General features: G+C 50.8%; 1 protein-coding gene across 1 annotated transcript in view; it reads left to right on the plus strand.

Moving 5' to 3' along the window:
* The window catches only part of ache (acetylcholinesterase (Yt blood group)), a gene marked incomplete at its 3' end in the record, with an annotated part of 11,282 nt that extends 4,584 nt beyond the window's left edge, over positions 1 to 6,698 (plus strand). Inside the window, exons 2-8 of the mRNA XM_084451500.1 lie at positions 311 to 1,071; positions 1,472 to 1,673; positions 1,902 to 2,095; positions 2,627 to 2,963; positions 3,218 to 3,410; positions 4,104 to 4,282; positions 6,577 to 6,698. Coding sequence (XP_084307626.1) covers positions 415 to 1,071; positions 1,472 to 1,673; positions 1,902 to 2,095; positions 2,627 to 2,963; positions 3,218 to 3,410; positions 4,104 to 4,282; positions 6,577 to 6,698 — 1,884 coding nt within the window. The 5' untranslated portion in view covers positions 311 to 414. The remainder of the gene's footprint in view (positions 1 to 310; positions 1,072 to 1,471; positions 1,674 to 1,901; positions 2,096 to 2,626; positions 2,964 to 3,217; positions 3,411 to 4,103; positions 4,283 to 6,576) is intronic.
* Between the last annotated feature and the right edge of the window lie 5,495 nt (positions 6,699 to 12,193).

Consider the following 12,193-nt stretch of genomic DNA (forward strand, 5'->3'; position numbering starts at 1 on the left):
CCATCTGGCCTCTCTCTTTCTCTTTCCATTCGACCCTGTTTACCCCTCTCTCTCTCTCGCTCTCTCTCTCTCTCCCTCCCTCTCTCTCTCTCTCTCCCTCCCTCTCTCTCTCTCTCCCTCTCTCTCTTTCACACACACCTCTCTCTCTCTCTCCCTCCCTCTCTCTCTCTCTCTCACACACACACACACAGAGCTCTTTCCCTCCCCCTCTCTCTCTTTTGTGTCATCTGTTCTCTGTCACTCTCCCTCCTCTAATCGCGTTTCCTCTTTCTCTCTCTCCTTCTCTCTCCCTCTCTCTCTCCATCTGCAGACCTGAGGGGAACCAGACCCAGTCGCTGTCCAAGCTAAGACGTCTCGAACCAGAACCAGGAAACGGCAGCAGCAAAAGCAACGACAACAACAACAACAGCAACCATGACCACCTCCACCCTCTTCCTCCTCTCCGTCGTCATCCTCCTCCCCTTCCTCGTCCCGCCCGCCGCCCCCCAGTCCGACGCCGACCTCACCGTGACCACGCGCGCCGGCCGCGTGCGCGGCTTCCGCCTGCCGGTGCCCGACCGCGGCCACGTGACGGCGTTCCTGGGCATCCCGTACGCCGAGCCACCAGTGGGCAAGCGGCGCTTCCGCCGCGCCGAGCCCAAGAGGCCGTGGACGGGCGTGCACGAGGCCACCGCCTACCCCAACACCTGCTACCAGTACGTGGACACCACGTTCCCCGGGTTCTCCGGCTCCGAGATGTGGAACCCCAACCGGGAGATGAGCGAGGACTGCCTGTACCTCAACGTGTGGGTGCCGTCGTCGCCGAGGCCGCACAACCTGACCGTGATGGTGTGGATCTACGGAGGCGGGTTCTACAGCGGGTCGTCGTCGCTGGACGTGTACGACGGCCGCTACCTGGCCCACAGCGAGACGGTGCTGGTGGTCTCCATGAACTACCGGATCGGCGCCTTCGGCTTCCTGGCGCTGCACGGATCGTCGGAGGCGCCCGGGAACGTGGGGCTGCTGGACCAGCGCATGGCCCTCCAGTGGGTCCAGGACAACATCCACTTCTTCGGCGGGAACCCCAAACGGGTGAGACGGGGGATGGAGGTTCCTTTTATTTGTCGCGTGTAACGACGTAAGAGTCACTGTGAACCACGGCTGGCGGCTCCAAGATTATGCTCGATACAGATAAACTTGAACGCTCAATTCCAAAGTTAAGTTAGGAGCTGTTGTGTGTGAGCGAGAACAGTCTAGTGTTAGATTTTGTTTATTTTGTTTCGTTAAGTGCTGCTGAACTAGTGGCAGTTGTATCAATATCAATTAAGTATTAATGATCATGATTAATTAATTAACAATTAAGTATTTATGATATCAATTAATCAATTAATTATTATCAGTATCAAGTAAGCTTTTTTTTAGGACGTCATGGCCAAAACCAAAGTTGTTGTTTTTTTAGAACAGCTCTCTCTCTCTCTCTCTCCCTCGTCAGGTGACCATCTTCGGCGAGAGCGCGGGCGGAGCCTCCGTGGGGATGCACCTCCTCTCCCCAGACAGCCGGCCCACCTTCACCCGGGCCATCTTCCAGAGCGGCGTCCCCAACTGCCCCTGGGCCACGGTGAGCCCTGCCGAGGCCCGCCGGCGCGCCACCCTCCTGGGCAAGCTGGTGGGCTGCAGCGGGGGCAACGACACAGGTGGGTACCGCCGAGGCGCATGGGTAGAGGACGCGGCCCCCGACTTCCTCGAAAGACGCCGCTCGATGAATTTCAGCGCCAGGAGCTCTTGCGGAATGTAAAACCGCAAATTATTCGGCCACGCTTACTTTCAGCAAGCGGAAAAATCCTCTTCAGAAAATTGAGTTGTTCTAGTCGTTTTCGCTGTTGTTATTCAGATGTTCTTGTTGTTGTCGTTCTGGTTCTCAGAGCTGGTGGACTGCCTCCGCAACAAGCAGCCCCAGGAGCTGATTGACCAGGAGTGGCAGGTCCTCCCCTGGTCCAGCCTGTTCCGCTTCTCCTTCGTGCCCGTGGTCGACGGCGTGGTCCTCCCCGACTCGCCGGAGGCCATGATCAATTCGGGCAACTTCAAAGACACGGAGATCATGATGGGATTCAACCAGGTGGGCGCTGCGCGTTTGAGCGGCCGCGGAATAGAGATTTGAGAAACATTTGATTTAAAAAGCGCTATATTCATTTTTCATTATTAGCATCCTACGCTAGTAAGCGTAGGAACGCTAATGTAATTGATGGTATTCTACTTATTATTATTTTTTTATTTTTTTAAATATATATATATATTTATTTATTTATTTTTTATTTTATTTTTATTATTACTATTATTACTATTATTATTATTATTATTATTGTTATTATTATTATTATTATTTTCCTGGAAATGCTTGAATAAGTTTTGAAGTCATGGACCAAAAATGCAAAAAATCACCAGGTCCAAACAACAGACCATGAGTAACCAGGCCACAAAGAGTCGCCACCATTTGACCCTGTCGGTCTGAAGGGGGCGCATCCGTAGGACCTCTCGGTCTTAAGGGGGCGCATCCGTAGGACCTCTCGGTCTTAAGGGGGCGCATCCATAGGACCCCGTCTTATTGCGGCTTGTGGCTATATTTTTTGTTGTACTTATTGTTAACCAGGACGAGGGAAGCTACTTCCTGTTGTACGGCGCCCCCGGCTTCAGTAAGGAAAACGAGAGTCTGATCTCGCGCGAGGACTTCATGGAGGGGGTCAAGCTCAGCGTCCCGCACGCCAACGACATCGGGGTGGAGTCCGTGGTGCTGCAGTACACCGACTGGCTGGACGAGAACAACCCCGCCAAGAACCGCGACGCGCTGGACGACATCGTCGGCGACCACAACGTGATCTGCCCGCTGCAGCACTTCGCCAAGACGTACGCCAAGTACAGCGCCCTGAGGGCCAGCATGGCCGCCGGGACGCAGGCCAACGCCGGCGCCGCGAACGCCGGTTCTCAGAGTAAGACGCGGGACGGGGGAGGTTTGCTGGATGGGCGCGCTAGAATCAACTCTCTCTTGATGTACGATTCGGGTTACAGATGCGAGGTTGTGAAATAGCGGTTTATGGTTCGATAAAAGCCGGGGGGGAAAAAACAAACTTTCCACGAAGAGACGTCAGTAGCATTCCCTTCTAGCGCGGTCTCTCCTTTTGTCCCCCTCTCCGCCCTCCTCCTCTCTCTCCCTCCATCTCCCCTCTCCCCCCTCCTCTCCCAGGCGCGGTTTACCTGTACCTGTTTGACCACCAGGCCTCCAACCTGGCGTGGCCCGACTGGATGGGCGTGATCCACGGCTACGAGATCGAGTTCGTGTTCGGCCTCCCGCTGGAGAAACGCCTCAACTACACGCTGGAGGAGGAGAAGCTGAGCAGGCGGATGATGAAGTACTGGGCCAACTTCGCCCGCACCGGGTGAGGCCCGGGGGAGAGGGGGGGGGGAGGGAGGGAGGGAGAAAGGGAGAAAGGGGGGAAGGCAGAGACATATTACCGATTGGGCCTTCCGGGCCCAGGGGCCCAAGAGCTCAGGGGAATCCTTCGCATTTCTTGTGGCATAGTTAAAGTTAGTCATTCATGTTAATAACAGAGCCCCCAAAAATCCCGCTGAAAAACGGAAGTAATATCAACCTATATATCAAGATTCACTTTGAAGACGTTACAAGAAAGAAAGCATCCTGGTACTTTTTGGTACTTTTTGGTACTTTTTGGTACTTTTTGGTACATGGTACTTTTTAAGTGAGTGTTTATCTATAGTACTTTAGAGGGGCTGAGTAATCCATGCAATATGGGCCCTTCAACTCTTTTGGGGAGAAATCCAAAAAGCAAGTCCTCTCCACAGAGTTGAGGTCCCTCAAGTCAAAACCGAGCTGGGTAAAGCTGTTTTTATTGTGAGTTTTCTCAAATTATCTTCAAATTGGATGCCGTCTCATTGGGCGAATTCAAAAAAGGTGATAAATGAAATGGGGGGGGTGAGGGGGTCACGTGTCTGCGCCCAGGGGCCCATCATTACATAATTCGTCTATGGGGGGAGGGAGGGGAGGGGAGTGGAAGAAGCAAGACGTTGAGCTAAAAGATTGTGTGTGACCAATGTCGCATCACCCCCCCCAGTAACCCCAACATAAACGCCGACGGGACGGCGGAGACCCGGCGCCGCTGGCCCCTGTTCACGGCCGGCGAGCAGAAGTTCGTGGACCTCAACACGGGGCCCATGAGGGTCCACAAGGGCCTGCGGACCCAGCTGTGCGCCTTCTGGAACCGCTACCTGCCCCGCCTCCTCAACATCACCGGTGAGAAGCCGGGGTGTGTGTGTGTGTGTGTGGGGGGGGGGTTGGGGGAGGGGGGGAGGAGAGATGGGGGGCGGGGGGGGAGGGGGGGTTTAATGCCCAAATGCAATAACATTTCATCGTAACGTCACAAGAATAATATCAACACCATATTGGCATATTCCCATATAGGGCCGCGGTCGTCCAGAGCGAAGTGGCTGAGTGTTCTGGGCTGATTTAGTGTTCCAGGGGGGGAGGGGGGGGGGGCTCGCTGATACTGCAGATTACACTCCTGACAGAGAAGGGGCCCGGCCAAAAAACACTATAAAAAGCCTGGAAAAGAGAGGGAGGGAGAGAGAGAGGTGAGAAAGGGGAAAGGCAGAGAGGGGAGGAGGAGGAGAGAGAGGAGGATGGAGAGAGAGAGAGGGAGCTAGGATAATGGGAGATTGAGATGGCGGAAATTGTTTGCTTTGCAATGGAAAATGATTGCATGATCACTCATTTGTCTCTCAGTTGTCAGCAGTACTCTCTCTCTCTCTCTCTCTCTCTCTCTCTCTCTTACTCTCTCTCTCTCAACACAATGGTGGAGATCTTAAAAGAGTAGGTGGGCTTATACAAGATGGCGAGCTTGGGATAGGGCATGGCGCAGCTATTGCTCAAACCTAATCAGTAGTTTCAGATCTGCATTAGTGCCCGGGAAGCCTGGGCGCTAGGAAGCACGGGACGAGGAGGTTAGGGCGTAGGAATAGGAGGCTAGGGAGCTAGGTATCGATGTGGGACTCCCTGAGCTCCGCCTCCTCGGACCGGTCCAATCAGACAGAGCAGGGGCGTCACGTTGAAGCGCCAGGATTGTTCCGGCGAAACTTATTCCGAGAGGTGAGTGGGTGAGGAGGAGGAAGAGGAGGAGGAGGAGGAGAATGGAAGTCCGGCCCGTGTTCTATTCCTCCTCTATGACATCACTGTTTTGTTCTGTCCATATTTAGCCCATTCCTGAGTTCTGTCTTTCGCTCGTATCTATCTCCGCAGGTCTCTCTCTCTCTCTCTCTCTCTCTCTGTCTGTGGAAGAGGGATTATTTTGGATCAGTCTGTTACTCCCCCATCCATCTCAGCTATGCTCAGCCTATGACGCAATATCTCCACCTGCTTATTTACACGGGTCGTTTTCGGTTTCCGACCGTCGCGCTTTGACTCCTGAGCATCGGAATCGTCCCCCCATCCTGAGAACCAAGAGTCTCTCCCCTGTCTCTCCCCCGTCTCTCCCCGGTCTCTCCCTCGTCTCTCCCCGGTCTCTCCCCTGTCTCTCCCCTGTCTCTCCCCTGTCTCTCCCCTGTCTCTCCCCCGTCTCTCCCCTGTCTCTCCCCTGTCTCTCCCTCGTCTCTCCCCCGTCTCTCCCCTGTCTCTCCCCCGTCTCTCCCCTGTCTCTCCCCTGTCTCTCCCCTGTCTCTCCCCTGTCTCTCCCCCGTCTCTCCCCTGTCTCTCCCCCGTCTCTCCCCTGTCTCTCCCCTGTCTCTCCCCCGTCTCTCCCCTGTCTCTCCCCCGTCTCTCCCCTGTCTCTCCCCCGTCTCTCCCCTGTCTCTCCCCCGTCTCTCCCCGGTCTCTCCCCTGTCTCTCCCCCGTCTCTCCCCCGTCTCTCCCCTGTCTCTCCCCTGTCTCTCCCCCGTCTCTCCCTGGTCTCTCTTTTGTCATGTCCTTTCCTGTCCTTCCTCCCGTCCTACTTTCTCGTCTACTTTCTGTGAGAAAGGGAAGACAGTGCCAGATAGCCACTTGACTCGTTGAAGGGAAACGTGCTGGTCTGAGTGTGTGTGTGTGTGTGTGTGTGTGTGTGTGTGCGTGTGTGTATGTGTGTGTGCGTGTGTGATGTTTGTATTCTGTAAACCTAAACATTCGTAGAATGCCAACTTTTTTGTTGGACATGTCCCAGGGATAGAGAGCCAGTGTGTGTGTGTGTGTGTGTGTGTGTGTGCGTGTGAGTGTGTGTACGCAAGTGTGTGCTAGCACGGAGTGATGAATTCTGGCGACCTTTGCCCCCTGGTGATGTCCAGATAAACAGTGGTGATGAGGTCTCTCTGTGGCCTGTGGTCTCTCTGGCAGGAAGAGTTTCTGGATGAATATGGAGATCTGACTCTCTCACTCCCTCTCTCTCTCTCTCTCTCTCTCTCCCTCACCCTCTCTCCTTTCCCATCCCTCCCTCTCTCTATCTCTCCTCCCTCCTCTGTCTCTCTTTTTCTCTCCAACCCTTCCTCGCCCCCCTCTCTCTCTCTCTCTCTCTCTCTCCCTCCTTCTCTCTCTCTCTCTCTCTCTCTCTCTCCCTCCGCCAGATAACATTGATGAGGCGGAGCGCCAGTGGAAGGTGGAGTTCCATCGCTGGAGCTCCTACATGATGCATTGGAAGAGCCAGTTCGACCACTACAGCAAGCAGGAGCGCTGCACCGACCTCTAAAACAAACACACCCCATAGACAGACGGAGAGAGAGAGAGGGAAGAGAGAGAGAGTTGTGAATAATTATGTTTTAATGTAATGTCTTTACCTCTGAAAAGACTGAGACTGTGCGTGTGTGTGTGTGTGTGTGTGTGTGTGTGTGTGTGTGTGTGTGTGTGTGTGTGTGTGTGTGTGTGCGTGTGTGTGAGAGCATGCAGGTGCGTGTGAATGTGTTAGAGCTTGCACGTGTGAGTGCCTGATTGTGTGTGTGTGTGTGTGTGTGTGTGTGTGTGTGTGTGTGTGTGTGTTACGACTGTGGTTGGGAAACCCCCACTCGCTCTGGTCCCTGGGATTCCACATAACTTTTTTTTTTCTTAAAAAAAAAACAACTTTACTTAACTTCCTGTTTCCTGTCTTCCGATTTTTCACCTGCTATGGTGAACACTGGTCCACTATCTGTGTGTCCACACACACTTGTCTGTCCCCCGTCTCTCTCCTTATCCTCCTCCCCTCGTTCTATCTGTCTTTGTCCTGTCGTTTCTGTGGCGTCTCCAAGCGTCTGTCTTTCACTTTGTCCGTCTGTCCATCTCTACGTCGGCGTCCATCTTTCTTTCTGTCATTCGGTCTGTGTTTCAGTTCATGGGTCGGGTCCAACTCCTAAACCACTCATCTGATAAGGAATCTGGAGCCATTGCTATCCCTGTGTGCTGGCTGGACATAACTGCACTGATACAAACCATCAAACATTTTATTTGTGTGTGTGTGTGTGTCACATTTTTTACTTGATCGCTAAACTCAACTGCATGAGTATTGGTCCTCTCTGCATGGTCTCTGTCTCTCAGTCCAGTCTAGTGTGTGTGTGTGTGTGTGTGTGTGTGTACACATACCTCTCTCGCTCACTACATGTAGCTAACCACTGGTGAATGTCACGGTACCTTTATGTTCATTTCGCCCTCAGAGTGCAGCAGTATTACGTTATTATATTTTCTGTGTGTGTGTGTGTGTGTGTGTGTGTGTGTGTGTGTGTGTGTGTGTGTGTGTGCGCGTGCGTTCTACCAATGTACTGATATCTCTGTGCCAACGACTCTCTGGCCCATCTTCACTTGCACCCCCCACCTTCTTTTCTGAATCTCTTTCTCTCTCCCTTCCTCCCTCTCCCTCGCTCTCTCCATCCTCCTCCTCTCTCCTCATCCTCCCTTGCTCTCTCTCCATCCTCCTCCTCTCTCCTCATCCTCCCTTGCTCTCTCTCCATCCTCCTCCTCTCTCCTCCTCCTCCATCGCTCTCTCTCCATCCTCATCCTCTCTCCTCATCCTCCCTCGCTCTCTCTCCATCCTCCTCCTCTCTCCTCAACCCCCCCCATGCCACCCTTTCCCCCTCCTCTTCTCCTCTCTCTCCTCTTCCCTCTCTCTTCTTCTCCTCGCCTGTGCGCCGGCTTCTCGTTAGCCTAATGGAGGGCAGTGTAATCCACTCAGCGGCGGCGTGACAAGGCGCCGTGTCAGCCCCTCCGACGGCCAATCCCGACGACAGGCCCGGGCCGCAGGGGAGGGGGGGGGGGGGGGGGGGCGGGGTGATGGACGGGTGGCAGTGATGGAGAGGAGGATGGGGAGATGGAGTAGGGGATTGGTTGGGAGAGAAGGAGGGATATCGGACAGGAAGAGATGGAGAGGGGGGGGGGGGGGTGCTGGGTAGTGATGGGGGGGCGGGTGGAGTGGGAAGAGGGGGAGGAGGGGTGGAGGAAAAGAAAAGAAGGAAGAAACCAGGGTTACGAAATCCACTCCCGCCATGTTGTTTATCACTATGGCAAAGACGTGTGTGTGCGCGCGCGTGTGTGTTTGTGTGTCTAATTCACCAGAATATGGGTCATTTTGTGTCCATTCGTCAATCCATGTGCCCACTGTATCTGTCTGTCTGTCTGTCTGTCTGTCTGTCTGTGATGTCATATTTATTTGAACTCGACACTGTGGAAGGGATCTGAATCAAGCTTTGTGATTGGTCAGTGGGTCTTCCAGCAAGTATTATGATTGGTTTTATCAACCGGGCATGTAAACTCCTATTTATGACTGGAGTAGAGTAGTCAAGCTTTAAATGAAAAAAAAAGTAACTTATATTATTGAAAATAATTTAAAAAGTGAAAGACTATCTGTAAGTATTTAGATACTATGGTTTGACTGACAAAGAATGCATGTGAGAATGACTGTGTGAGTGCTCAGATGGATGAGTGACAGCTGCTCAAGCACCTCTTGTCCAATAAGAGGGTCTGCTTACCCCCGACCCTCTCCTCCAATGAAATCCCTTTGTGCATGTCCCGAGCACCCGCCCACTGTATCCTACCGATTCTGACTGTTATTTCTCTGTAAAAAAAAATATACCTACAGTAGTACTGACATGTATTTTGACTACTATGATAATTATTATTATTACGATTATCATTATCATAAAATTTAGATTACATTTGATGTTAGCAATAATACAAGACATTGATAACTATATATATTTTATATTTATGCAGTGCATTTGCAATGATGATGATGATGATGATGATGATGATGGTGATGGGTTAAGCATTATAGCATAGATAATGAATGGCTATGCTTGGTCGAAGCAATATTATACATATATAAATATATATATATACAGAGTGCCATATTTGATTTTACTGTTATTGTTGTTTTCTTGTTTTTCTCTTGTTTGTTTTCCAACCCGTCGGTGCTCAGCCCCACCATGCGTTACGGTCGCTAGAACTTTAACTCTGAAGGCTTCTGTCGCTTGTGTAGATCCATGAATGCCAGCTTTGTCTTCTCGCAGTCAAAATAAAGACACCTCGCTGCTTATATGTCACCATGGCTACCCAGTCTGTTCTGTGTGTGTGTTGTGTGTTTCTGTCTGTCTACCACTCACTCTCTTTCTCTCTCTCTCGCTCTCTCTCTCTCTCTCTCCACACAAACACACACACTCTCCACTCACTCTGACTTTCTCACTGTCATTATGTGTGTTTCTTTGTTTGTTTGTATGGTTGCATATGTGATTCAGATTCATATTTTTATTTGTCACATATAGTACAGTGTACACTGTACAATTCACAGTGAAATGCTACTGCTGGCAAATACTTATAAATTACACAAAAACAATACAAAATAAAGGCATTGATTTATAAATATAAATAATCCTTGGGGGTGGGGGGGGTATACTGCCATCATTAACACTATATACACTAGACATACTAACATTATATACACTAGATAAAGTGACCCTATATACATTACATAGTGTCATTCAGGTGCCGCCATGAGGGGGCGGTGCCCTTTCCCTGACCGTAGCAGAGAGAACAGTCTGGGTGGCTGGGGGTCCTTCAGGATTCTCTTGGCCTTGGTCTTGCACCTCTTGGTGTAGATGTCATCGAGGTGAGGGAGTGGCCCCCCTAAGGTACTTTCGGCTGACCGTACCACTCTCTGAAGGGCCTTGCTGTTACCATACTAGGCGGGGATGTTCCCAGTGAGAGTGGTCTCAAATCGTGGATGAGTAGAAGCTCCGTCGAATCTCGTGGGACGCTATGAATTTCCTCAGTTGTCTGAGGTGGTTCAGTCTCTCACTTGCTTCCCTCACCACAGTGTCTATGTGTGTTGACCATGTCAGATCCTCGGTGATCTGGACGCCAAGATACTTAAAACTGTTCACTCTCTCTACAAGGGGTCCCATGGATATTTAAAGGGTTGTAGTTCCTCGCCTGTTTCATCCCAAAAGTCTACCAGCATCTCCTTTGTCTTGCTGGCATTCAGATGGAGGTTGTTGTTCTACGTCAGGTGCTTCACCTCCCTCCAGACAGGCCCCCTCTCACCATTAATGGAGATCAGGCCTACCACAGCTGTATCGTCAGCAAACCTAATGAGGGAATTGGGGTTAACGGTGGCTACACAGTTGTGTAGGTACAGTGAGTACAGTCAGACGCATTCTCGAGGGGGCTTCCGTGTTGATGGTGAGGGAGAATGCCAGCCTTCACCACCTGGGGTCTGCCTGTCAGAAAGTCCAGGATTCACCTACAGAGGGCGCTGTTTCACCTCAGGTCCTTGAGCTGGGTGACGAGTTTGGAGGGAGTTATGGTGCTATAAACTGAACTGTAGGCAATGAACAGCAGTCTCACATAATTCAACACTTTCCCCTTGTTTTGTCTAGGTGGGATAGGGCAGTGTGGAGGATGTGGGCAATTGCATCCCCTTTTGGATCTGTTGGGTCGGTATGCGAACTGTAGAGGGTCAAGTGTGCTGGGCAGTGAGAAGCATGTAGTCATTGATCAGCTTCTCGGACCCTTTCGTCACCACGGAGGTGGGAGCTACCGGGCGGTAGTCATTGAGGCAGGCTGGTCTTGGCTTCTCGTAAAAAGTGTTGAGGCTGCTCACATTAACATCTCATGAGGAGGATGGAGTCCCTATATAGTCATTCAGTTTCTAATCCTTGCCACACGCTTCTGAGGTCACAACGGAGTATGGCTTAACCCTAGTCAAAGTCCTAGTATGAGTGAACCATATACATGGTTAATAACAAACAGATCTTGAATCTATGTGTGTTTATCTGTCAACTGGTTTATCTGTCTTTATACAAACGGCCTTTGGCCTTTAGTCTTAATTATTTAGCCACAAGATGGCGCTGTAAGCTCACAGATTGGAGAAAGGCCTGGCATTAGAGCAGACACACCACACAAAGACACCACAGTGACTCTAATAGGCCCGTATCTATTACAGCAAGAGACCACGCACCATGTGGGTGAGACAAATATGGGACAGTCCCAGGCAACATCATAGATCACCTCCACTACAATGACATGACATTTCACTAGTCCCCTGGAGCAGAGGGAGTGACGGGGACATTATGGGGGACTTAAAGACACGTTTTATTTACTTGTGGTCCAAAAAAATCCATTCATTCCTTGTTTACATATTTGTGGGGAAATCAGTTTTACTTCTAAGGAAAAACACATCACAAAATCAGGTGTAGGACCTACTTTTAAGCATATTAAATCTGATATTTGACCATGGAGGACATTATAGTAGTTTAACTGTAGGCTGTTTAGAGAACATTGCACCTACTTGCAGCTAGCAGCGATTTGTTTGTGAATGTGCTTGTGTGGAATCCAAGGGCCATATATCAGACGCCTGTAAAGACTTGTTGGCGTGCGACTCCTTGCCTAAATACGACTGCAACAAAGAAACTTCCCACTGAGTAACCAAACTTGTTTGGTTTAGGCTAGTCTACTAAAGATAATGTGGACTACCGTTCATTTAAAATAGTTTTCTAATCAATCAGATTGCTTGAGTCATCCAATCAAGGAGTTTTCTTTTTCCCGTTTGAATTTCAGCAGTCCACTGAAAACATTGAAATTGGACACCTGGCAATTTGCGTTCCTTCTCTTCTCTCTAGCCATCTTTTCCCTCCACCCCTACTCTTCCCCTACAGAAAAACCGTGAAATTCCTCAAGTTTGGGGAGCTTTTGTTCGATTGTTTGACGCGAGAACGAATGGAT

Source organism: Borostomias antarcticus (genome assembly GCF_949987555.1).
Source record: "Borostomias antarcticus genome assembly, chromosome: 17".
Lineage (NCBI taxonomy): Eukaryota > Metazoa > Chordata > Actinopteri > Stomiiformes > Stomiidae > Borostomias > Borostomias antarcticus.